Source organism: Lissotriton helveticus, chromosome 10, assembly GCF_964261635.1.
Source record: "Lissotriton helveticus chromosome 10, aLisHel1.1, whole genome shotgun sequence".
NCBI lineage: Eukaryota > Metazoa > Chordata > Amphibia > Caudata > Salamandridae > Lissotriton > Lissotriton helveticus.
The window spans coordinates 653,373,872-653,400,059 of record NC_136071.1 but is presented as its reverse complement, the minus strand read 5'-3'; the positions used below and the strand labels follow the sequence as shown (position 1 = coordinate 653,400,059).

The following is a 26,188-nucleotide window of genomic DNA, read 5'->3' as shown; positions in this document are numbered from 1 at the left end:
AGGATGAATGAGGAATGGTATCTCTTTCTCTGCTCTCGATATTCCAGGCTGCCTGCGAGGGCTACCCGGAAGCGCCGGTGCTGGGTCTCTCGGCTTGAGATAGCAGCGCGTCTCTCAGCGCGTCAGGAAGGCGGGGCTGCTGCCTGCGGGGTCTGCTTCTGCTCTCTGCTTCGGCAAGTATGGCTGCTCCGTCTTGTCACCACGCGTGTGTTTTGCATAGGGCAAGGTCGGCAATATTTATACCTTAAAGGTGCCGGGATTGACGTAAGGATGGACATAGGTACGTCAATAAAGATGTCATACGACTTGCTCGTTAGCACATTCTTTACTAAAAGTTCTCTGTGAAATCAAAACAATGGCCGCACGGATTATCCAGGTTGTCATAGGTTTGATTTGTTATGAGAACGTCGTATGCCTTATCAGGGGCTGGAGGAATATCGCTTGTCTAATTAGATCTCAAGCGTTATGACCTAATCAGATAACACGTTCCTGTGCCGTAGTGTGACTGCGTCAGATAACGGTATCTGCATCATGGGGAATTTCTTGCCTCATGGGCTGACTGTTAGTTAACTAGCTAGGTAGTTTAACCAGAATAGGGTCAGGAATAGGGGGATCGATTCAGAACCTATAGAAATACACGACAGTATAGTGAAAAAAAATTAAACTACCCCATATGAAAAGAGAGTCTATCTGCTTTTCTATTTAAAAAACAATTTGATTTACTGAGCAGAATCTCTGGAAAAATGTCCTTTATTTCCTTAAACGGGATCTTGGCCGTGTTCTCAATCTCATGGTACGCTACATTTAGAGGACACATGAATTGTGCAAGACTAGTGTCTGATAAGACCTATCTTCCACAATTGAATCTCGAGTAATCTGGTAGCAGCATTGTGCACGCTTGTCTGGAGATTTAGCAAGATGTAAGGATAAAATAGTATTTGGCTTATCCAGTTGAACAAGTTATGTGGCCCTTTGAAGCCGACATTCACAGCTAATGCTCCATAAGTTGTCATATGATTGTTCTGTTAGTGCCTAATTTTGTTCAAAATGGGATTTTTACATTTATTCCTGGCGGATGTAAGGGGACAAACTTGCAATAAAAGGCACGCTACTTTGTCTGTCTGTCTCGCTGTGGAGATAAGAGCGCAGACAATCTATTTTCTCTTGGCACTGACTAAATCTGTGTATTAAATATTTTGGTTATTCTTTGTAATTAGATGTCCTTCTTCCAGTGTAAAACACAACGTTTCGTTATGTGTTTCAAATATCCACGTCAGTGTGTTTTCATGTGCAATTCTTTTTCCTGGAGACTTTTCAACTGGAAGGGGTGAACACTTAGGGTTCTTTCTACCTGACCCAAAAGAAAATAGATGGAAACTGGCTGTTAGTTGAAGGTTACCTCTGCGAAGTGCCCTATAGTATGTCCAATTCAAGGGTCCGCATTATGTTAATGACTGGTCCAGGGCAAGAAATTGCAGATTGTCGAGGGTTGCAAAGGCTCCTCAAACAATGAAGGACTCAACTAGTTATCAAGAGAGAGCTGTGTTTTAGGATTATGTCTAGGCATGGCTTTAAGAAATAATATCTCCAGAACTGTGAGGACAAGTCCGATTCAGCCAGTGGTTCCATATTCACGGCCTAGGAAAATAATCCTACACTAGTGAGCCAAAGGCATGACTAATGTGCGTTCCTGTGGTGCTATAGTGGACCCAAATGTGTGTTGTATATGGAAATACTACAAGCTGCTGATACCTCCAGTCCTGGAAGGTGTCCACACTATACAACCCTATGGATGCAGTCCAAGGTGGAACTTAGTCAGTTTGGGCTCTTCTTGGCTGCAAGGTTTGTGGGCTTTCTGTGTGGCATCTTGATGAGGGCTTCAATTAGCTGGCTGTTTATGTATGTATTCGTCCTAGTCGGTGGACAGCTAACCTCATCAGGCTGAGGAGTTCAGCTCTCATTTCTTCGAGTTTCAGGGTGATTTGCAAATTGTAAAGTCTTCGCTGGTGGAAAAATATAAGTCTCAAGACAGAAAAAGAAGTAGAGGTGGGTGGCACTGCTTTTCTTCATCTTACTAGAACATCTGTCCAAACATCTGCATTACCAGTGCATCCTAAAGGTATTTATTTTACATTCTTATATACCACAGCTGCACCGGTTGTCATTAGTGCACTTTACAATTTAACAGGTATAAAGGGGATATACTCCTAACATGTAACAATTGAGTAATCCAGTTTAATAGAAAGAAGGGCTGTAGGTGGTTGAGGTTAATGCTGTGTGTGGGGTGAGTGGTAGGAGTGAACATTGACACCTAGAGGTCCAGCCCTAGTCTCACTACTCCATAACCAGAGAGGCCATTAGGGGTTTGGGTGTGTGTGAGTGACACTTTGCATGAACGAACATTTTTTTAAGATCAGATGAGGCTCAACCTGCCATACCCCCCTCATTCTGTGAAAAGATCCTCTATATGTTTGCGCTTACCGTTGGGATGGGAAACCTAGCACTAACGGACCTCATTGCATTTCGATTTGACAAGGAAACACCATAGTGTTCTACAGTGTGCTTTGCATTGTCTTGCAAACCCAAACTAACTCCTCTCACCTACCAGGAACAAGAATTGTGCAAAAAACCTATTTGGAAGCCGTAGTTGTTTTTATGGTAGGTTCAGTACTGTGATCCCATTTTCAATTGACAGTCCTCTCAATCTCCAGTTGTAAACTTCCGGGTCACACTGATCATATTGCAGGTAAATTTATCATTTTAACCTTGGTTTAAGTAGTGTACTTTAGCGATTCTATGGTCTTGTCAGATATAATATATATATTTGTTTAAATAAAGCCTTTAAAGTTTCGGTTTTCTATAATGTATAAGGTGCTTATAAACTTTCTTGTATTTTAGTAACTTTAAAATCTGTACTGTAATGGGCTACAAGTAGGCCCAATTGTGTATGGTGAACCACAAACTGCTCTGCCATACTTCCGGCATTCTTCCGCTAAGTTCACACGTTTTTCTTCTGTGTAACATTCACCGTCTCTTTTTTTAGAGCCAACAAGCGTTGATCTGCATGTAGATGGAGTTACTGACATATGCACAAAAGGCGGAGATATCAACTTCATGTTTACAGGGTTTTCAGTGAACGGCAAGGTAAGGTGGATACCAAAAATGAAGGGAGATGGAAGCATCTCTGGTGATTTCTAAGTGGCTATACGTCCATATTCATATTTATGGATATGTGTGCACGTTACATCTTTGGCTATCTGTTACAAAAAAATGCAGTGTTTTAAAAACCCACATTTTACAGGAACAATACAGGAAAATGTAAATTATTTTCTTGCTTTGTCTCATTTCTTTTTAATGTTTGCTGCATTTTATTTGAACCACCTTATCTTTTTCTCATTGTGGCTTACAGGCCACCATAAAGAAAATATAAGGTGGTTTAAGTAAAATGCAGCAAACCCTAAACTATAAGAAAGGGCAAGAAGTTACAGTACAAGGAGAAATAAATTTGTCATAACAGGGAGAAGCATAAGAACATTGATAGGAATTAAAAATTCGAGAGAAAAAGGCACTAGGAGAAAAATAACTAGAAAATGAGAAGTAAAATAATTGTAAAATGAACATTTTTAATGTATGCGCTATATATAAATAATTTGAGTATACATTGAAAATTGGCTGTGGCCTTGGAGAGGGGACTTTGTGTTTTTTTTTTTTTTGGATCTGATCCTAGCTATGTTATGATTTTTCCTAAGAAATGCTCTTTAAACTATATCTTCTGCATGACAGTGCGCCATTTGACGCTGATAACAAAAATATATTCATTTAGATAATGTATTTATTTTACTAGTAAGTGGCGATTAGTAATGGTCATATTTATTACTAAGTTAATAAATAATTGTGGATTACATTATTAGAATTTGTCCTTTTGGGGCAATATGAATGTGTACCATCCACTTGTAAGTCATTCTTACAGTTAGTGTCCTGTAGTCAGATATTGGGACATATTTCCAAGGTGCATTGTCTAAGCTTTTGTAAATGGAGGATTTTGAGCTCACATTGTGGTGGCTGGTTGCCCATGTATGCTGTCCGGAAGGGTGAAAGAATGTGACTGATGATGTGTTCGAGGCTGTTTGCTTCCTGATTGGCAAATAAGTCTGTGATGGCCAATGGCGATTACTGTGTGATTGGTCAGACTGCCTGCCTGGTTTGAAATGTGTTCATGATAAATTTGGTTGACATGTATTGAGACTACTGTACACTTTCATTAAAATTAATGTGAGGATTTTCAAATGTTTACTCATTCCTATAATTGTTTGTAATCTTCTACATATGAAACTAAATGCACGTGCACAATCATAGTTAGTGTTCTGTAAAGCAATGTGACTAAAATCTAAAACCTTTCCAAAGAACTCTGCTGAAGCAATCATTCCAATCACCGTTTTGCTTTCTCGTTAAGGGAAATGGTTCTCCCTAAGATGGGGTCTCTGGGTAGGTCCTTGAGCTGGTTGCTTCAAGGAGACTCAGGATGTACTTTGCCAAGTGGATTGGGGCCCTCAATTCAACCCACTGAATGTTTTCATTGCCAGATGCCTATATCAACTGAGCAAAAACTGTCTAAAGCATATTAAATACACTGTAAACTTAAAACAACGAAAGGCAGTGGGTAGCATGCTTGCAAAAATCGGCCGCTGCCAATCGCACAAACTCTTTTTCTGTCCATTTTATTTATGGCCTTTGTGCGACTCTAGTTGTGGATCAACCATATGCAAATCAGCCATTATCCTGCCCCATTACGATCAGTCCAAAGTGATCAGGCAGGCCACATCCCCTCTAAATGGGAACACAACCCCAAACCTATGGCTTGCTTGGTCTCACTTGAGGTGCAGCATAGATCCCACGGCACAACAAGCAGAGAACCCATATCATGGCATAACCGTCATACTTAGTGGTTCACATTAAAACTACATGGGGGGAATGCTGGCAAATGTCTGACCTTTTGGCAGTCCCTTCTGGACACGTTCCAGTCCATTATTTTTTTACACTTTACCACTGCAGAAGGGGAACAACAAAATGGCAATCGGTCTTGAGCACACTCCAATAGAAGCACTCCTGACTTTAAATGAATTATTACCCTCAGTAGTTACCAATGTTTTTCTTAAATACATTGTAAAGGCAACATGCCTTTATCGCTAACTTAAGCTGAGGTCGGGGGCAGAAACAAAATTTGAAGCAGATTGCTGTTAGGTGTGTGTTCTGGATTGCTCTGAAATTCGTGAACATCGTTTTCCCCTTTTACATAGCTGCAGAAGGTTTAGGGCACCACTTGAAGTTTAAACGTTTGCATCAACCTTCATAACATGAGGTTTGTGATTGTGAACTCTCAAGCCCTGGAAATGCACCCCTAGGATCCTAAGTACATGCTATCTACCCTTGTGGATCCCACCTAAAGTGATCAGGATTTCCCACAAACCCCACTGACTTCAGCTGAACCTCCAAGATCTCGTGTCCAGTTGGAAACCACATCACAGCATAATTAGAGTGTTCCATGCAAGTGTATCTTACAGACCTATTTTGCACGCCACAATGAGCAAGGTTAAACAGTCTTAAACTAAATCAATAGTAAATCATTTGACCAGATTGTCACCTAGTAAACATGATCTGAAATTGTGAGTTCTTAAAGTGTGCAAGAGTGTAGAGTGTCTGATCCTTGCCGACCATTTGCTACCAAAAGCCTACAAAGGATACTTCTTATCTGCTTGTGCTTCTATTAGCTGGATCCTAGCGATGCTTTTTAATCTTGATTGAGTTCCATGTATTTCACTTCCCACAACTTGAGGACTGTGGTGGTGAGTGTTTCTTCTAGTCTCTGTCCTCGCTTTGGGACCATTATTTCGATCTACATGTGTGTGTCCCAGCACCATGCAAGGCTCTAGAATGTCTTGGTCACCTGAGGAGATGATGCAATTCTAAGTTCCTGGTCGTTGGTATTTGGTTACTTAGACTTTTCTTTAGCTCTGCAGTCTTTCCTTTGAACCTTGTTGAAGTGTGTAGTGCACTATTTTCTTGTTATGGTAGAACATAGCAGCTGATTTAGAGTTGGGTGATCATTGTAAATCCACCGATGTGTGAAAGAAGTGAAAAGTCTCTCATTATGTCAGTCCTTGCTACCATAGGGCGATGGTAACTCTACTTGAGGATTCTCTACTAGCCATTGACCCTTTACACTTATCACCCAGTTGTAATACAGCTGAGTAATGTGTTGCTTAGAAAGTTCTTCTGGATTGTGATACCAAGTTAACTATATATCTGATCACCTAGAATTGTGGATCTCTATGTACAACTGACGTTAATGATTCTTTTTAGGCAAGTGCTCTGGTGCTGAGGAGGAGAGATCCTAGATTCAATTTGTAACAAATGTTGATGTGCCTTGAGTATCTGAGAATGCGATCTTCCAATTCACTTCGGAGCGAATGGCATGACCATTTTGGTGGCCATTGAATCACATATGAAAGGTGGACAAATGCATGCATGCACGCACACCTTCAGACACTTCTTTCTCTGTTTGTTTGTTTCTTCCCCTGCCTCCCTTTCTTCTTTCTCTCTCCATTCATCTTTCTCTCTACCTCACACGTCATCTTTCTCTCTCTACCTCACGCGTCATCTTTCTCTCTCTGCTTCACTGTATCTCACTCTCTTGCTCTTTTTTGGTCTCTCCCTTTATTAGTCTCTCTCTTTGTTTGTCACTCACTTCCTCTTTCTATGTCTCTCACTTCAGGAAACTGATTTAGTAGAGTAGAACCTGATTTGCAGTGTTTGCCATGGACTCTCAAATCCTTATAAGTACTCAAACTCCACCCCCTAGCCCCCAGTCAGCAAGAGGGCGCACTCATCTGTCTTTGAATGACTGGCTGTGTCTTTGTGCTGGTCTGCTACCTTCTGTTAGACGGAGACTTTAGTTGCATGGCGAGATCAGACAGCATATGCCTTAGCAGGTGTCTTTACCATGCACCATCACAGTTTCAGGGTATGTTTAGCCACTTGTGTCACCACAAAACAAAGTGGACATAAGAAATTTAAGAATATAAAGAGCAAAATATTGACGTGACCAGGGTATGCTCCAATTTACGGGGCTATTTTCTAAACCGTGTTGAAAATTAATCAAATCTGTGCTTCACCAACGGTAGCAATTTTGTCTGGTTAAGCAACCAATTCAAAAATATGAATAATGATGCAGTTTGTATCTGATTATTACAGGTCATCAGCAAGAACCAGAATTCTGGTCCTGCTGGGGTCCAGGTGATATTAAGAAAATCTGGAGCAGAAGTGGCAATACAAACCACTGTTACTCAACCTGGAGGAAAGTAAGTGGAGCTGAAGTTCAGATTGGTTTTATGTGGATACTAAAACAGAAAGCTACAATAAATATGTTTCTTCTGATTGGTTCTACAACCAGGCATACTGCTCTAAATTATTACAATCTTATTGGCAGAAAAGTAACTCACAACATTTTATTCAATTCATTTTAGGTTTTCTTTCTTTAAAGTTCTTCCTGGGGAATATGACATCCTCGCCTCCCACCCAACATGGATTTTGAAAGAAGTGAGTGCTCCGCAAACCTTTATTTTAATTTTATTTGTAGTCTGAAAAACACAGTCTCCACCCAAGGAGGTTTGAGAGTGCTGTACAGAGGAAATATGAAGCAAGAGGCCGAAAGCAAACCATGCAATGACTGTAGTAACATTACAGACATATTTTGGTCAAAAGTGCATTTGTTACAATATTAGGGAAGTTTACAGTACATAGTGTGAGTGGTGAGAAGTAATATGTCACCCACAGCATAGATTGTAAGCTCAGCATCAGCCCAAACTGTCTTGCAAAGCAGCAACAATCTGCATGTCGAAAAAAAAAAAATGAATGATGTGGCACCCTAGTTCATCGTCAGCACAATTGGTCTGGCAAGCACTAACCAAAGCCGACAGGATTACAAAAGACGATCCAAATGGGAGAGACAGGCTATTGACGTATAGTAATGTCAAAGTTTGTACATTTGCTTACTGTTAAAGTCTGTCGACCTTCATGGAGTCGAAGAACCATCATAATTTCATTTGCACCGAGAAACTAGATCTTACAGATACGTAATTCCAGTTGTAGTCAAGTGGCATCCTGATCTTTTCACAAACCTTGAAAATTTCACGAGCGTGCCACACTTATCGGTAGCGACAGTAGAGCTCCAGTGGGATTTCGAGTCTTCGCTATTTTGTCACAGGAACAATTTCTGGGTCAGAAGGTGGGTGTAGGAAGTTATGCTCACAATTTTGAGAAAATATAAAAAGTTGCCTTTGTGCAAAATAAACGCATTTCAGATGCGCTTTAGATTTGTATTACTTCTTACGGGTGATAATAGGAGTTGGGATTAAGGAACTCTGAATTTTCAGTGCTGCCACACGTTTTGGCTGTTTTACTTGCGTCTTTGTATGCTGCTTTCTTATGGCATACCCTGGTTCAATACATGAATGTAAATATTGGTTACAACTATGTTCAAAAAGATTTTATTGAGAACATCGAGTTACGTATTACAGGAATATTTTGAGGACCAGGATTTTAATTTTTTGGATCGTCCTTGTATATTTATTCATAAGATGTAACAAAAAATCATATGGAGCCATTTTATGGTTTTGGACCTATAACTGTAAATGATTTTTTAATTTCTTTTTTTTATACAAGGCAAAGTGTTTTCTTTTGTTGGTTACAGCCATGTATATTTATGTATTGTTTTTCAAGTTACTGTTATGGCTTAAATTCATTATTGCAATAAGCTAGAACTAACCAGTTTGTTTAACCTTCTTTGTTTAATGAGGGGTTGTTTTTTCTGATGTCAGGGAGATGTTTTCTGAAATGCACACTGCAATTGGAGACGCATGTATATTCCAGGCTGAAGCTCGGGCATGTATTTAGTGCTTGTTTATTGTGAGAAAGGCTCAGCCAGACATTTGTTATTGTATTGGATCCCTACCAAGAAAGTAATTAAATGATAGAAACCTGCTAAAATGTTATGAACGCAAGAAGAAAAGAACCTTTATTAAGTGTTCTTTATCCTCTTCTATTTTTCCTCCCTTCCGTTAATCCCCAATCTCTTGCTTTAAATTGTGTGGTGTTTAAAATCTTTGAGTACTTGCACTGATTGTATTTGAAAGAGGGAACACTAGCATTTCGTAACAGGGGTATATAAATGTCAGTGGGAGAGTACCAGCCCTGCTAAGTAGGAAGCAAGTACTCTCGCATTTTGAGTACCTACAGTGAGATACTGCCAATTCAAAAACTAGTGTTCCCCCAAGTTTTTCATACGTTAATTTTGATTGGTTTGTGAATTATATCAATCCTTATGTACTGTTACTATAAAATCGTCACTACAGGGATTTTCACTGGAAAAAAAGTTATTCAAATAAAGGCATGCATCAAACAAACTGCAGTATCAAGACTGAGATAACATGTCCTAATCCCAAATGCAAACTTTGTAATGTAATTAAAAAGGTACAGCACCTAAACACCTCCCACTTTGTGTCAGAAATAATATTTCCCCTTTTTTGGATCGCTGGGACATAGCACACAAGGCCTAGCTGTAGCACTCCTTTAGTTACAGCCTTTATATTTGGCTGTTGCTGGGTGCTATCCGTCTTGCCATGGTATTATATGGTAAACGGGTGCAGAAGTTCTAGCTCTCTCACACTGTTTGGGTAGTTGTGATATTGACTACCTGTAAAAGGATCCTGTATGCTACCAAGGCAGGATTGGTAAAGTGTGCCTCTCCTAGTGTGGCAGTGTGCTTGTTTTCAGTTCACACCTATAAGTGCCTACACCATGCCACATTTGGAGAAGCATAAGAGGAGGTGAAATGGGCCTCTTGCAGGCTCAACAGTAGCCAGTCTGGTTAAACTTTGAACATTTCTTCTGAAAAAAAGGATTTCAATTCTCTGAGAAAGGTGTGTGAACATGAATGGTGGCCTTGTTCTTATAACTGCACATTTTAAAATAAATTGATGCCCTCTGAAGCTTTCTCTGTACCATAAACTCTGTATCTGACCAACAATACTGCTGTCACATTTTTCCCAGCTTTATATTGCTTTATTATGATTAAACCCTTGTTTATCTGGCTGGGATTTGCATCACACACTTGGCTGCTTTTATCTGCAGTCTTTCCTTTGAACCTTGTTGAAGTGTGTAATGCACTATTTTCTTGTTATGGTAGAACATAGCAGCTGATTTAGAGTTGGGTGATCATTGTAAATCCACCGATATGTGAAAGGAGTGAAAAGTCTCTCATTGTGTCAGTCCTTGCTACCATAGGACGATGGTAACTCTACTTGAGGATTCTCTACTAGCCATTGACCCTTTACACTTATCACCCAGTTGTAATACAGCTGAGTAATGTGTTGCTCAGAAAGTTCTTCGGGATTGTGATACCAAGTTAACTATATATCTGATCACCTAGAATTGTGGATCTCTATGTACAACTGACGTTAATGATTCTTTTTAGGCAAGTGCTCTGGTGCGAGTAACAAATTCCAATGCCCATTTGGCTCACTCACTCGTGGTTGCAGGCTATGATGTTTCAGGATCTGTGCGCAGTGACGGAGAACCTATGAAAGGCGTTCTGTTTCTTCTCTTCTCGCCCACTGTGAAGGGAGAGGTAAAGGCGCTTTTTTCAAATTTCTGAGACAAGCTGCTTGGGCTTGTTTTTAAAACAAACGTTGATGTAATATAGAATTTACTGGCAGACACTCTCATAACCTATTAAGAGTGCATGCTATGTAATAACTTCATAGTAATCTATTATTGCATTTAATCCGACAGGAGATTTTGGGATGTAACAATACACCAGTGGAAGGTTTCCAGTCAAAAGATGACTCTTTATCATACCTGTGCAGCATTTTGTCAAAGGAGGATGGTTCTTTCACCTTTATTTCACTTCCAAGTGGGGAATACACCGTGGTAAGTGATAACATTGTTTTTTCATAATAATAACTTGTTTTTTATAGATCGCTGGATACCATAAGGATTGTAAGTGCTGTAAACACATTTTATTAATATTCAACTTGGGAGTATTCCGTTGATCCACCTCAGAACAATGGAATGCTGAATCAGCCGTGCTAGGATTCAAACATATGAGTTTTCAGCAGCAAGCATTCACCTCACCTACCAGTCTGAAAGCATACTTTCATGTAAAAGAATACATTTATTTCCCAGCACCTACAACCTTCTCCCCTACTGCTTGAACTCACACTTCACTGTGCCGATCATTTGTGCAGATCTTTAGATTTTAAGTGTGTGACCTACGGGAATCAGTGAGCATTGACAATACCACCAGGTCTGGCATTGAAAATAAGATGACCACCTCACTCCATGTCATCACAGACCCTGTTTAGAGTTTTGAAATTCTCACCTGCAAATCATTATCATCAGGTCAGTTTTTTCATTTAAAGTTCAGCAAAGTAATTTTAATTTAAAGTAGTTAAATTAAGATGTTATTCAAAATTAGGTTAATAGTTCAGTAGCTTTTTTTGTTCTGTATTTAAAATGTATAACATTAATATACATTATTTTACATCAAAATATTTTTCCATTTTTTTCGATTTGAACTGTTTTCTGCCCCCCGCCCCTACTCTCTCCATACCTCACCATGGGGAGACTCTGCAGTCAGGGATGAGATCCCTGTGTGGTACAGTTTAGGGGGAAACTGGGAAATGTTATTAAACTTGGAAAAAGTTGGTTAAAATAATTTTATCTTATAGACTGAAAACCATTTAAAAGCACCCCGCATTTTGGAAATGCTGAATGTAGTGCTATATTAAAAACTCAGAAACATAACATGTTGGTGCACATCATGGTACAATAATGTCTTAAAGCACAGTTTCATATCACTTACAGAATTTGTGGGGTCATGCCTGGACTTTCATAAGCAGGTGGGTGAGAAACAACAATGGACATCTATTGTTGCAGGTTGGCCTTTTCAAGTGTTTTAAGCACAGTAGACTGGCAGCTATGGGTTTTTACAGTGCAGCTGTGGTGGAAAGAACCGGTTATTGCCTTTAAACATAACTGAACCAAAAGAAAGGTAGAAAGTCACACGAGCTGTGCCTGTTGAGCACTGTAGTGATTTTGAAACGAGTATGAGCTGCATGCTGTTCCCCTACCATCTGTTTTTTTAGATAATCCTTGTGTGAGCACATGCTTGCTGGGTAATCTCTACGGCATTAGGAGGCTTTGTTTTGTCTAAGATAAAGGATGCTACTTCTTTTCACTTCTCAAACAACTAAAACCCCCCTCAAAGTAGTTGTTGCTTACTCTCGGTCTTATAAGATTTCTGGCTTCAGTTTTTGTAATGGAAGACCAAGGGAAGGTTAGTTTCAACCCTCTGCCACAATCAGGTTCTACATGTCTTGATGGCATGCATTAAAAAAGAAAAATGCACAACAAGACTGTATCTTTACTTCTGTTCTTAACTGTTAGTCACAAATAGGATAGGATAGGATGTTGATTTATAAAGCGCGAATTGTTGCCCGGGGGCGTCCAAGCGATGAAAATACCAGGACCGACCAGATAAACAGCAGAAGGAGGAGGAATTAGACTGGATGAAATAGGAAAGTTTTCAATTGTTTGCGGAAAGTCGTGAGATTAGAGTTGGATCTTAGGTGCAATGGGAGGGAGTTCCAGGCCCTCGCCGCGTTGTAGGCGAAAGACCTACCTCCAGATCTGGATCTCCTTACTCTCGGAGTGACTGCCAAGAAGGACTGGTTGGATCTTAGATTCTTATTGGGCCTATAGTGATGGATTAGGTCCTGTGTGATCATAGGGCCAGAATTCCAGAAGGACTGGTGGGCTATGCACATGGCTTTGAACAAAACCCTTTGGCGTACTGGTAGCCAGTGAAGAGAAACCAGCCCAGACCTAACTGACTGTCTGCGAGGGATGTCAAGTAGCAGACGTGCGGCGCAGTTCTGCACAATCTGTAGCCTCCTCAAGGTGGATTCCGGGGCTCCGAGATAAAGGACGTTATTAAAATCGAGACGAGATTGAATCAGGCCTTGTACCGCTGCTTGCTTGGCTTCCATGGGGAGGAGGGGGAGAATTTTCCTAAGCATCTTCATGATGCCGAAGCAGGTAGCCGAAAGTTTGGTGGCTTGCACGTCAAAGGAGAGAGATTTGTCCATCCATATTCCCAGACTTTTTATGCTATTTTTGGGGGTAGGTAGGGGGCCCATACTGAGTAGCCAATGGGTGGGCGGGAGGCTGGGGGCCGAATTGCCGAGGACCATGAGCTCGGTTTTATCTCCGTTTAATTTTAAGGATGATTGGGACATCCAGGATTTTACCTCCTCTAGGCACTCTCTGAGTCCGCTCTGCACAGGAAGATTGGATTCCTGTGTCAGGGAGAGCACCAGCTGCGTGTCGTCCGCGTAGGAAATAATCTTGATCCCAAACGGACGAACGACATCAGCTAGTGGTCTCATGTACAGGTTAAAAAGTGCCGGGCTCAGAGAGGATCCTTGGGGGACGCCGCAGTTCAGAGAGATGCTGGTGGAGACTGAGTCACCATCAAACACCTGGAAAGATCTATCTTCCAGGAAGGACCGGAACCAGGTCCACGCTTTACCCTTAATCCCGACCTGGGCCATACGGTCCAGCAGGGTGACATGGCTGACCGTATCGAAGGCCGCACTAAGGTCAAGGAGAATCACTGCCACTGATCCTCCCTGATCTAAGATTTTCCTAGCCTCCTCGGTGACCATGAGGAGGGCGGTCTCGGTTCCATGTTTAGGTCTAAATCCGGTTTGGGTGGGATCCAGGAGAAGATGGGTTTCCAAAAAGTTGGTGAGCTGGAGATTTATGTATTTCTCCAGAACCTTGCTCGCCCAGGGGAGCAGGGATATTGGACGGTAGTTGCTCATATCCATGGGGTCTAGGCTGGGCTTTTTCAGCAGGGCCCTCACCATGGCCTGCTTCCAAACTGTAGGAACTATGCCCGTGGAGATGGAGGTGTTTAGGACGTCCCTTAGTGTGGGTAGGGTAGTTTGTGCAGCCGCCATTATTATCTCTGGGGGGGCAGGGTCATTAGGAGAACCAGATTTGACTTTGCGTGCCAGAGACTCCAACAAGACGAGTTCCAGTGGAGGAAAAAAGGACAGCGTGGGTGGTTGAGGATTGTACACTGGTTCAACGGGGTGTGTAAGTGTAGTGGACGGAGGTGGGTTAGTCGGGGGGGGAAGGCCGAGTAGATGGAACTAATTTTCTGATGGAAAAATTCTGCAACTTTGTTGCAGTGGGAGGTGGGTCTGTCCACTGGTAGTCTGGGGGGGGGGTTTGGTTAGCTGTTTAATGATTTTGAAAATTTCCTTCGGTTTGGATTTTGCAAGGACAATTTTCTCCGAGAAGTAGGCGGCCTGGGCTTCCTTTATCTGGCTTTTGTAGTTGCTGATAGCTTCTCAGTAGAGAGTTTTATGTACCGATGAGTAATCGGTACGCCAGCGTCTTTCAAGTTTCCTACAGCACCGTTTCTGGTCTCTCAGATTCTCCGTGTACCACGGGGCAGTTTTGTGGAGGCGTTTAAGAGTGATTACCTTTTTCGGGAGGGCAATGTCTAGAGATTGGGAAATCCAATTGACGTAGGCCTGGTTGGCCGGCTCAGGGTTATCCGTGATCAGGGGTCGGGTCTCTGTAAGTGCATTGGTCCAATTATCAATCATAAAATGAGACCAGGCTCTCTTAAGTCTTGTGGTGGGGATAGGTTCGGGGGGTTTAAGAATAGTCCAATTGATGGGGATCAGAAAATGGTCCGTCCAGGGGAGGGGTATGGGAGGACAAGTTAGGAGGTTGGGGCAGTTACTAAAAACTGGGTCAAGCAGATGGCCTTTTTCGTGTGTGGGCAGGGTGACTAGTTGTGAGAGCAGCAAGGCTGCTAGGTCGCCTGTTAGAGTCGATGCGGTGAGGTCAGAGGGCGAGTCGAAATGAAAATTGAAATCGCCCAACAAGATAAAGTTGGGTGAGGAGTTAATACGTTCGGATACATAGGTGGGTAAACTGACGTGGAACTGCCTCGGGGGCCCTGGAGGTCGGTAGATCAAGGTGCCTGAAAGGCACTGATTGGGGGACAGTTCAATGTTGAAAGTGAGGCTTTCACAGTCTAGAATGGTTTCGGCGACCGCTCTACAGTTGAACTGCTCTTTATGTATTATAGCTAGGCCTCCTCCCCTCCCTTTTGGCCGGTCCTGGCGCAGGATTTGAAAGCCTGCAGGAAGCGTAGCTATTATGGCTGGGTCGGCTTCCGGGGAGAGCCAGGTTTCTGTCAGGAACAGAATGTCGGGGGAGTGTTCTTCTATTAGCAGCATTATTTCGGCTGTATGTTTAGGGAGGGAACGGCAGTTCAACAAGAACATCCAAAAATGGTAGAGCAGTTTGGGGGTGGTGGTGGGTTTAAGGAGCTTGTGGCACTCTGGACAGAATTGGGGTAGGGTGTCCGCAGAGTATCTTTGACAGCTATGATTGACCGAAGAGGCCCTCAAGCTGTGAAGGAGGTCCACACTGTAACATAAGCGGTTGGTTAGTCGGGGGGCAGGGGAACTGGCCCTTAGCCCGGACTCGGCGCGGACGAGCGCAGACGAGCTTGCCTTATGCGCGCCTTCGGCGCGCATTCGTCGCACCCGCTGCACTCGTCCGCTGCGCTTCCTGTGCATGCACATATTTATAGGGAGGGTTAGGGGGTGTGTCCCTCGCTTCCTCGTGGCCGATGGCGGCTGAGGAGGGCTCTCTGAGACACTCCCTCTGAGCGCTAGCTCCGCTCTGAGGAAAGCAGGTAAAATACAAGTTTTTTAAAAGCAATTAAAAGCAGTTTTCAAGTGTGCAAAATCGGCAATTTAGCAGCGTTTTTCCTCTCCCGGCTGTGCCTCAGGAGGGAAGTGGGAGGGAAATGAACGCCTTCTAACCGCAAAGCGATAACCGTATTATGAACACCTTGAAAAGCATTCTGAATGTGTTCGAAATCTAAAATATCTGCTTAACCTCTTAAGCAACAGGAGGGAAAAATAAAGGGAAGGGTTCTGGTGCCAAATGTGTAGTTTTGATGTTGTGTAAATAACTGGGTCTGTTTCATAATAAGAAGCAAAGTGCACATGCATAATATGCTTAGTATAGGACATCACCTTGCAGGTAAAGCAGACATGATGCCACATCAAGGCACTAGGCTCTAAGAGAGTCTTTGGGCACACACAATGCATGGTACTTGCTAAAGCACAAACTGGTGTAATAAATGTGTGCAGGTCTTCTGATAGCTCCTATCCGATATTGCGTCCACCCTATGTTGCTTCAGTACAAGCCAGGAAGTGATTAAGCAGGCTTTTGTGTTTCCTGTATTATGCTTGTTTTGCCCAAATAGGCATAGAAATAAATCCTCACTTTTTCCTTTGCACAATCCACTCTCCTTCTCTTCATCATTTTCTCTGACTTTCTAATGCGGTCACTTATGCCCAAGGTTACATATTTTCCTATGTGTTAATTAGGGATGTTCAAAATTGTGTTAACGTGCACTCACATAATTGTGAACCATTTGTGGAAAATTATGCATATCTACGTGAAATGCAAAACCACCATTTAGTGCTATGTTCTAGTGCACAATACATTATTGTGTCAATTTTTAACTAAAGGACTCCTTTTGCGCAAAAAAAGTAGTGCGGAAAACATGATTGTTGTGAACAGCTTCTTGTGTTCCCACCCTATAATTTTACTGCAAACAGCTGTGGAATTACGCGGCGCAATGGCGTAGTTTTAGAAATTTCGAGTAATAGGCGTAACATGAAATTACGCAAATTATGTTGGCTTAACTTAAATTTCAGCCTTTCCTAGTGTTGGGTATGTTAATCCATAGGGAGCATATACGTGCTGCACAAGTTATGCTAGTACATCCTATTTCGCAGTTCCAGGGCAAATACCATACCCGTTCAGTAGGGTGATTCCTTTTTTTTTTTTTTTTAATTCAGACATGACTTTGTGGTGTGTGCTGAACACATTTCTACTATATACAGGTTGCCTTCCTTTGGGGGTTGTAATAACATCAGGTCCGATATTGAGTGGCCAACCTAGATCAGCCATCCGTCCATTCACTTTGTACAGATATTCGTTTTGGCTCACACTTAACCTTGATATTGCTCAGCAGTTCTTTGAGTCTAAATAGGATTCTGTAGCATTATGGCTGGAAGGCTTTAGTTTAGTTTACTGGATCAGCATATGAAAGTACAATGGTGTTTTGTTGATTAGCATTCAAGTTGACACCGGCCCTTTCTCCTATAGCTACTTGCATCAACTGCAGAATCTCAAGCTGCGTTTTTGATAATTAAAACTCTCGCTGCACTTCGGAAGGGTGCTTATGACACCAGTATTCATGGAGTGTAATATCGGGGATCCTGAACATTATTGCAAATAGGGAGAATGTGGGGAGCAAATCAAAGAGGTTGGCTTTTGAAAACACAAGCCAAAAATATGAAATCTGATGGTCTCTAAAAGAACTTCAGTTTTGAGATTAAGGAATTTATTCAGAGGTTGAAGGACAGAGTACTCCGTCACAACGTAGTGGACGCTTGCCATATTTCAAGTACATTATAGCCTATGGCACTTGTAATACGCAGTCCACCAAAGTCTACCTCAATAACGTTACTACCTCATTTGGTACATTAGAGGCTGATTCGAAACTGATCAAAATTGCTTAAATTTTATTAATATGATATATTGGACAAAGTACCCCTTGCTGTACATTATAAGGCTAATGCAAGTCACCTACGAGTTTTGTGGCCATGTGGTGGAAGGATACAGAAAGCTGTGTACCTTTTTTAAAAGGTCACGGAACTCCAAGGAGACTTGTACTGCCCTTAAACTGTACAGCAGAGGGTATTTTATTCCTCAAAATAATGGTCAAACCATCACCCTTCCCGAAAAACAGTTAATTCCTTGGTGTCTCTCTCTTTGATATGAAAAGATAATATGGTTGCAGGCAGGAAGAATAAAAGTGGAATCTAGTTCAAATTTAAAAGCATCAAAATGCAGTAATTTGCAGTGAAACAAAATTAGAATCGGTTTTATGCAAGGTCAATTAAAAACAGTGATACAGAAAGAATATATTTTTCCTGTATTGACCTATAAGCATATTGCTATTGATAGAGCGCGCGAGGCCACCCGACCAATAGTTTTCGCCGTTTCCGGCTTCAGGGCCCATATACTTTTCAAATCACCATATACATCGATCGGGTGATTTCACGAGCTCTACCAAGTTGGAGTGTGTGTGTTCCCTGCTACCAATTTTCGGTGCACCCGACTTACCATCCACCGATGCGGGTGCCTAATGACCACAATGAATCAGGGAGCTAGCTGTAAAAGAAAGGCAACAAAATACAAACCCAACCAATAACATTCAAAATACTGTTTAAATGACCACGGACAACTGGAAGTTTTAAAATGTTTATCTAAATTCAATATTTTCTTGCATGAGGTACAGTAAAATAAGGCAGTCAATAACCAAGATAACGTAAATCACATAGGCATAAAGAAATAATGACAGAGTAATCATCAAAGTACTAATAAATTGTAACGAGAAGAGATACTATGCAATTCAGTATTATCTAAACAGGGATAGCCTAAGTGTGGGTGACTATAGGAGAGCTTATAATGAATAACACGCTTCACTTAAGGTAAAAGGGCCTTTGAACAATCTAGGCAATGAAGTTCTAGACCATATCAGGAAATGACACACTGCTATGCAAAATATAATTTCTAACAAATGAGAAGACATAGGAATAAACTTATGGAAAAATATAAATGACCTTCAATAGTTGCGGAAAGGCATGGAAAATATCACATATGCAATGTTGAACTTTATTAAAGCAAAAGTTAGAAATTCAGAAGGTGCAAGATTTTAAGAGTTTTCAGAGCAATATTTACCTAGAAAGGTGTGGAAACCAAACCCTGGCCACGGGTCATTTAAGGACAGGAAACCCTCAAGGAAGGATACCCCTCAAAGGACAGCAGGTGCAGAATGGACACCCAGGATAGGACAGGATACCCTCGGAATAGGAATCAGGACAGGACCCTCAGGACAGGACAGCAAACCCTCAGGACAGGACCCTCTTCAGGACAGGACCGGAACCCACAGTTCGGAAGCAACGCCTGCGCTCCACCCGCTCTGCAGCTATCGATCAAGACCCCGATTGGGTCAGCGAACTCCCAGCTAAGTGCTTTGCCAGCACTTTAAGGTTCAGTAGAACCTTAGCCTATGGTCAAATTCGGACAGAGTGCTCCGCAGCGCTCTGTATCTTCAGTCACCTATTGAGTGCGTTGGGTCAGTGACAGGTCAGCTAAACCAGACAAGTCGGACGGTTCACTAGGTGAACCCAGGGTAGATATACAGTTTGGGGACAGTGTACCACCCCCCAATGTTGCAAAGTGTCAGAATCCCTCAATTTCGATTGGTCCTAAGGTAGGATTTGGGTAACACACCAATCACAATACACGATTTGAAGCCTTCATTAACATATTTGGGTACCGCCTAGCAGGTTTGGGGTTCTCATGAGAACTGTGAAGGAAATTAACATTGTAACACATGAGGAGCAACATTCGCCGTTCTCGTAGCGCAGAGGTGGCTTTCCCAGGCGCATCTTGACTGTGGCTGCCAGCTGGCTGAGTTCCACTGTCCAAAGTGGCCACCTTTCAATGCTCCCTGGTCATGCGCAGAAGAGACCGTCAATATGGCTCCCAATCAGTTTGGACCCCCATTCCCCGCGGTACATGAAAAGTAAGCGAAAACAAGTTAATACATAATAATGTCATTATGAAAATACATCATAGGGTTTGTACTTTTAACTCATCATCAAGAAATAAAACTATTGTATTAAATGTTAGCTACATTGACACAATCACAAGAGCAGTGGCACGAGCAGTACCACATGATAAGCACAGCTATGAATTACGCATGCGCATAACTTTCCCTCCACTTCTGCAGACGCGTCAGGACACGTGAGTGTGGCTGACGCATGCGCAGTAACTAAAATACAAGCGGCGGCCATATTAAAGGACACGGATTAAATTCATTAGAAATACACATAGGCAAGCTTCGGGAACTTTGCCTAAACAAAATAAATGTTAGTAAAACATACGCTTTTGTTACCTTATTACACATAAACGAGGTTCTTGACTTCGGCAAGCCGCAAAATATGCGAAGCTTTGCTTCATCAATCCCCTCTTTGATGATATTTACTATCATCACAAATTATAATGGAACCAGATGCCAACTTTCTTTCATACTTTATAAAGTTCTATTTCTTCCAGCAACCGTTCTAACTTTTCTCTCTCAGTTTTAGCAGGGTGAGAAGTCTTCACCTTTTTGTATATCTGATCATTCACTTCCTCTAATTCAATCTCATCCACACTTCGTTTCACTCCTCTTGCATTTACCTCGTGCTTTTTGGTGCGCTTGCGGTATTTACAGCATAAGAAAATGGAAAGTATAATAAGACCTATAATACCAATTGGCATCAGAATTTTGAATAATAAGCTTTTACCTATGCTAGCAAGCCAATGACCTACATTTGAGAGACCATCTACCAGTCTCTTCCAGGCACTATCAACCTCGAGTGGTTTGAGTTCCTTTGTCAAATTAGTAATGTTTTTCACATATCTTTTGATCTGTACACTTTTATCCGGAATATAAGTGCAACAATGTTGCGCCTTCAACATCCGGCAGACTCCGCCCTCTTTCGCTAATAAGGTGTCAAGAGCAAGTCGATTCTGTAAAACCATTGATCTGATCGCAACCATTTCGGTATTGACCAGCAGAAATCCATGAGCTGTTTCAGTAGACAGCACATCTACTATAGTAGACAATTTGCAAATTCTGTGAGTGTTCAGAACCACTCCCACTCCAGGTATCAGTGCACTGAAAATACTACCCATAATTTCACCTATACTTTCTCTTTTACTACGCACTAAGCCATTAGTATCTTCATTGCTTCCAGTTTTTCCATTCACATGGTATATTTTCGGGAAGACAATGCCAAAGTAGCAGCTTCCATACCAGTGATCCGGCAATTTGAAATAAGCCTTGTCCCCACAAATATAATAAATTCCAGGAAACACAGGCTCTGACCCATTTTTGAAACCCCAACCTCCAATTACCTTGTAATTATGTTCGCATTCACTGGAACCAATGAAAACATTATTATAATAGCTAGTCTTCTCGCGATGAAGACATAGCTTGCCTTTCTTTTCAAAATCCAGCAACAGAGCAGGACCCGCTCCACCAGATGAGGTGCCTTCCATGTTCTCTGCCCACTTTGGCTTTTTCTGACTTTCGTCATTAGCCTTCTTTTGAATTTTAATTCTCCTTTTCTCTGCCATGTTCAGGAACATCTTTTCCTGCTCACGCAAAGAACAAGTCAAGTTATCTCTGTGTGCGTCTGCTATGTCAATGTTACCTATAGTCAGAAAGTAGTCTCCCATATATCTTATGGTGTCAGTTTTGGTATGTACAGGATTCAAGTTCCCACGTATAGGAAGTTCAGAAAAGATCACGTCATTATTAGAATAATAATACTGTAACGGTCCCCTTTTGTAAAATAAACTAGCTAAAATGCTACAGGAGATTCCATATGTCAATGGCAGGTGATGGTATGTCACGCCTTCAGCCACAGAAGTAGGTAGCTTCATGCAGACATAGCAATCTTCAATTTCCATAGTCTCTACATAGTGTATTAATAAGTTTGCGAAAACATTTAAGTGTGTCTTGTTCTTAACTCCATGATAATGTAGTCCTCCCTCATCTGATGCTTCTAAGTTCTGTTTTGTTTGTCTCAAAGCTCTTTCATGTCGTGCTACACTCTGTGTTGTTAGCTCCTCATTGTCAGTATTTACAACTTCAGTAGGGACAATGTTAGTATCTTTACTTACAGCAAAGGGAATGAAAATTGTTAATCCTATCCAGATAACTATCAGTACTACTACACTACATATACACACCTTGCAACACGTCTTAAAACGGCTGCAACTAGGTCTACCATTCACCGTTGAATCAGACATTTTGGCTCAGAAGGAGTGTTCTCACCCCTCTTTTTGGCTTTTTACACAACTAGCTTACTTTGTGCAAATTCACGGTGGTTCGTCTTCCTCTTCAGCTGAGTACTCTGGGACGGGTTCTCCGTCGCTCACGTCAGTTATATCAAGATCTTCAAGTTCTTCCAAAACCAGTGTCCATTCAGGAGACTTGTACTTTTTGTTTTGTCTTTTTATTCGTTCACTCCTTCTTTTGGAAGAGTCTTCTTCTTGCTCTGCTATCCGAGCACTTCTTCTTGCTTCTGCACGTTTTTCTTCCACTGTCTTTATCCTTAGTCTCAATCTTTTTACAAACCTAGGCTCAAGGTTGTTTCTTTTCTTTAGTCTCTTAGTCGGTACTTGGACTTCACTTTCTTTTCTTATTCTCTTGTTCTCTTTATCTTGTGGTAATTCTTCTCCACTTTCTTCTCCTACTTCCCTTATCTGGCTAGTTCCAGGGCTAGCATCAAATTCTTCTGCCTGGTTGCTAATCTGGCCTTGTTCAGGAATATTTTGTTTTTGGCTTTCGATTGTCTCTGTTTCTGTTTCTGTTTCCTGAACCCGTTCTTTTAACCCTCTCTGATCCTGTTCAAGCACTTCGATCTCTTGATTTTCTTCTGCTCGAACTATCACTCTATTTCTACTCTCTCCCTTATCTGTATCAGGTGTTAGCGGTGGTGTATCGAATACCTGCTCTGTCCCTGTCTGACCTTCTCCTTCCTCAGTTTTAATGTGAATCTCAAGCGGCTGAGGTTCTTCGCCTGTGCCTTGCTTTTCCTGACTAGTCCACTCTCTACCTTCACTAAGTCGTTCTCTTGTTCTGATAGGATCTTCGGTCAGATCAATCATCGGTATCCATTCTTCTGGCCATATGCTTGGCAGCTCGTCTTCAGCTACTCCTGGCTCAGTTTCCTGGACCTCTTCCACAGGCTGGTTTCTTGGCAGTTCGTAGTCAACTACTCCTGGGCCACCGTCTGCTGTTCCTGCAACCTGACTGGTGCTGGGCTGCTCGTTGTCAGTTGCTTCTGGTCTGGCTCCTTCAGGGTCCTCTGCTGGTTGCCCTTCTTCTTCAAATCCTCTGTCTGGCAATACCTTCTGGGTGTGTCCAGCGTGGATCCACTGTGGAACACCTGCGACCTTCACTGCAGTGGTTGTCACCAGGATTACTTGGCGTTTCTTTCCCCACCTTGGTGCCAGACAGCTTGATCGAGTGTGCTTCTTTATTTTGGCCCAATCTCCTGGAACCAAGCTGTGGAGAGGAGTCGTTGGATTGAGGATGCCGTCGTCTCCAATCTGGCGAGAGATAGAACGCACTTGGTCACCCAATCTTCTGCAGTATTCAAGCACCAAATCATCAGTAATACTCAACAGTTTGCTTCCTGGCACCCATGCTTGTCTCATCACTCTTCCCATAATGATTTCATGGGGACTTAGGCCTGTCTTGCGGTCAGGAACACTTCTCAGTCCCATCAGGACCAGGGGCAGGGCCTTCACCCAGGTCATGCCAGTAGCATCTGTCAGCTTTGCTAGTCTGTTTTTGATAGTTCCATTTACTTGTTCCACTATTCCAGAAGCCTCTGGGTGGTATGCACAGTGCAGTTTCTGCCTTATTCCAAAGGCCTTACAGAGTTCAGCCAGTATGTCATTCTGGAAATGTCCACCCTTATCTGATTCAATAATGTATGGTATTCCGAATCTAGGTATCAGTTCTTTTAGTAAACACTTCGCTACTGTCAGTGCGTCACTTTGAGGAGTAGGGTAAGCTTCTACCCATTTTGAAAATACGCAAACAATGACAAGGACATATCGTTTCCCTTCACAACGGGGCATGGTGATGAAATCAATCTGTATCCTTACAAAGGGACCCCCTGATCTCCCAATTTTGCTCAGTTCAACCATTGTCCTCTTGCCTGGGTTCATCTGTTGACATGACAGGCACCTCTGGCAGAGGGACTCTGCTACCTTCCTGAACTTTTTACTGTACCAAGTCTGTTGAAATACCAGAATCATGGCATCCCTACCAATGTGTGATCCTTCGTGTATTAATCTTGCCATTGTGCCAAGCAAGTGTCGGGGTAACACAGGCATACCAGTTGGGCCCAGAATCACACCATCCACACGCCTCGGTCTACACCCATCCTCCTTCCATTTCTCTCTTTCTTGCCAGGGAGCCGATTCCTGCCCCTCTCTCACTTCATCCCACGTAGGCACTTCTTCAAACACCTGAAGCTGGCAGCTGGTTCCTGGCCCCCCTCGTTTTGGATTCACAATATACCGATCTTTGGCACACCATTGGGCCACTCGATCAGCATAATCGTTTCCCAGTGATACTTTGTCCATGCTCCTTTGATGAGCAGTACATTTTACCACTGCCAGTTCTTTGGGCAACTGGATGGCCTCTAAAAGGTCATGAACAACCTTTGCATTCCGAATGGGAGTACCTGAGGAAGTCATGAATTCTCTCTGCAGCCACAATTGGCCAAAGTCATGCACAACTCCATAACAGTACTGACTGTCAGTATACACTGTTATGCGTAAGTCCTTCCCAATTTTGCAAGCCTTTATCATGGCTATCAATTCGGCTACTTGTGCAGACTTGATGTTATATAGGTAACCTGCTTCTTCAATTTTTGTGAAAGACACTACTGCATAAGCAGCACTCAAGCCTCCTAGTTCATGTCTTAGACAGGAACCATCCACAAATAGTTCTTTATCATGTTCAGGCAATGGCGTTTCTTTTATGTCTGGGCGTGGTTTAGTACTGAACTCTGTCAGGTCAATACAATCATGTTCATCATCATCCCCACCTTCTATTTCCAAGGGGTCGGGGAGTAAGGTGGCAGGGTTCAGAATACCGCACCTAACAATGCTTACATTTGCTGCACCCACAAGAATCCTCTCGTATTTAGTCAGCCGACTAGGGGTGAGATACTGTGTTTTAGTTCTGGTCAATAGAATTACCACTCCATGTGAAACATACACGGTCACAGGATGTCCCATGACAATGGACTCACTCTGTTCCAAACTTGCACAGGTAGCAGCTACTGCTTTCAGACAGCCTGGTAACCCAGCAGCTACTGGGTCCAAAGTGGCAGAGAAATAGGCCACAGGCCTTCTGGTCGTGCCATGTTCTTGAGTCAGGACTGACAATGCGCAATTATCGCGAGTGTCACAGAATAGGGCAAACTCTTTGGAATAATCTGGCATTCCCAACGCAGGGGCCGTACACAGACAGTTTTTCAGTCTTGTGAAAGCCATTAGACTTTCATCGTCCCACTCTACAACATCTGGCATTCCTCTTGTGGTCATTTTTATCAAGGGCCTGGCTAAGGCTGCAAATCCCAGAATCCACTGTCTGCAGTACCCTAATACCCCCAGGAACATTCTGACATCTTTTTGAGTACGGGGCAACTGCATCTTTTGAATTATTCTCACTCTTTCTGAAGTGACTTTTCTGACACCCTTTTCTATCTGGTGTCCTAGATATTTCACTGATTTCGCACAGAACTGTAGTTTGTCAGGGGCCACTTTATGCCCTTTCTCACACAGGTGATTTAGGAGGGCAATGGTGTCAACTACACAGTCCCTATGACTTTTAGACGCCAGTAGAAGGTCGTCTATGTACTGTACTAACACAGAGTTCCCAGGTAAGATCAAAGTCTCTAGACATTTTTTCAAGATCTGATTAAAGATAGAGGGACTCTCTGTATACCCTTGAGGGACCCTGTTCCAACAATACACGTGACCCTCGAAGGCAAATGAGAAAAGAAATTTGCTGTCGGGGTGCAGGGGTATCGAAAAGAATGCATGACACAAATCAATCACAGTGAACCACTCAGCATCCCAAGGAATCTGGTACAATATCACTGCAGGGTTCGGGACAATAGGGCAGCAAGGAACTACAATTTTGTTAACCTTTCTCAGGTCCTGCACTACCCTATACTTGCCACTAGGCTTTTTGATGCCCATAATCGGTGAGTTGCATGGGCTGCTCATCACTTCCTGTATGATGTCTCCTTCTAATAATTTTTGTATTTCCAGAGTGACACCTGCTTTCACTTCAGCATTCATT

The 26,188-nt window shown here is 42.4% G+C and overlaps 1 protein-coding gene across 1 annotated transcript in view; it reads left to right on the top strand.

The window, feature by feature from the left end:
- The window catches only part of LOC144784430 (BOS complex subunit NOMO1-like), a 318,569-nt gene that overhangs the window by 38,455 nt on the left and 253,926 nt on the right, over positions 1-26,188 (top strand). The window contains exons 4-8 of the mRNA XM_078663178.1: positions 3,044-3,144; positions 7,252-7,358; positions 7,524-7,596; positions 10,532-10,684; positions 10,849-10,986. Of these exons, the coding sequence (XP_078519304.1) occupies positions 3,044-3,144; positions 7,252-7,358; positions 7,524-7,596; positions 10,532-10,684; positions 10,849-10,986 (572 nt within the window). The remainder of the gene's footprint in view (positions 1-3,043; positions 3,145-7,251; positions 7,359-7,523; positions 7,597-10,531; positions 10,685-10,848; positions 10,987-26,188) is intronic.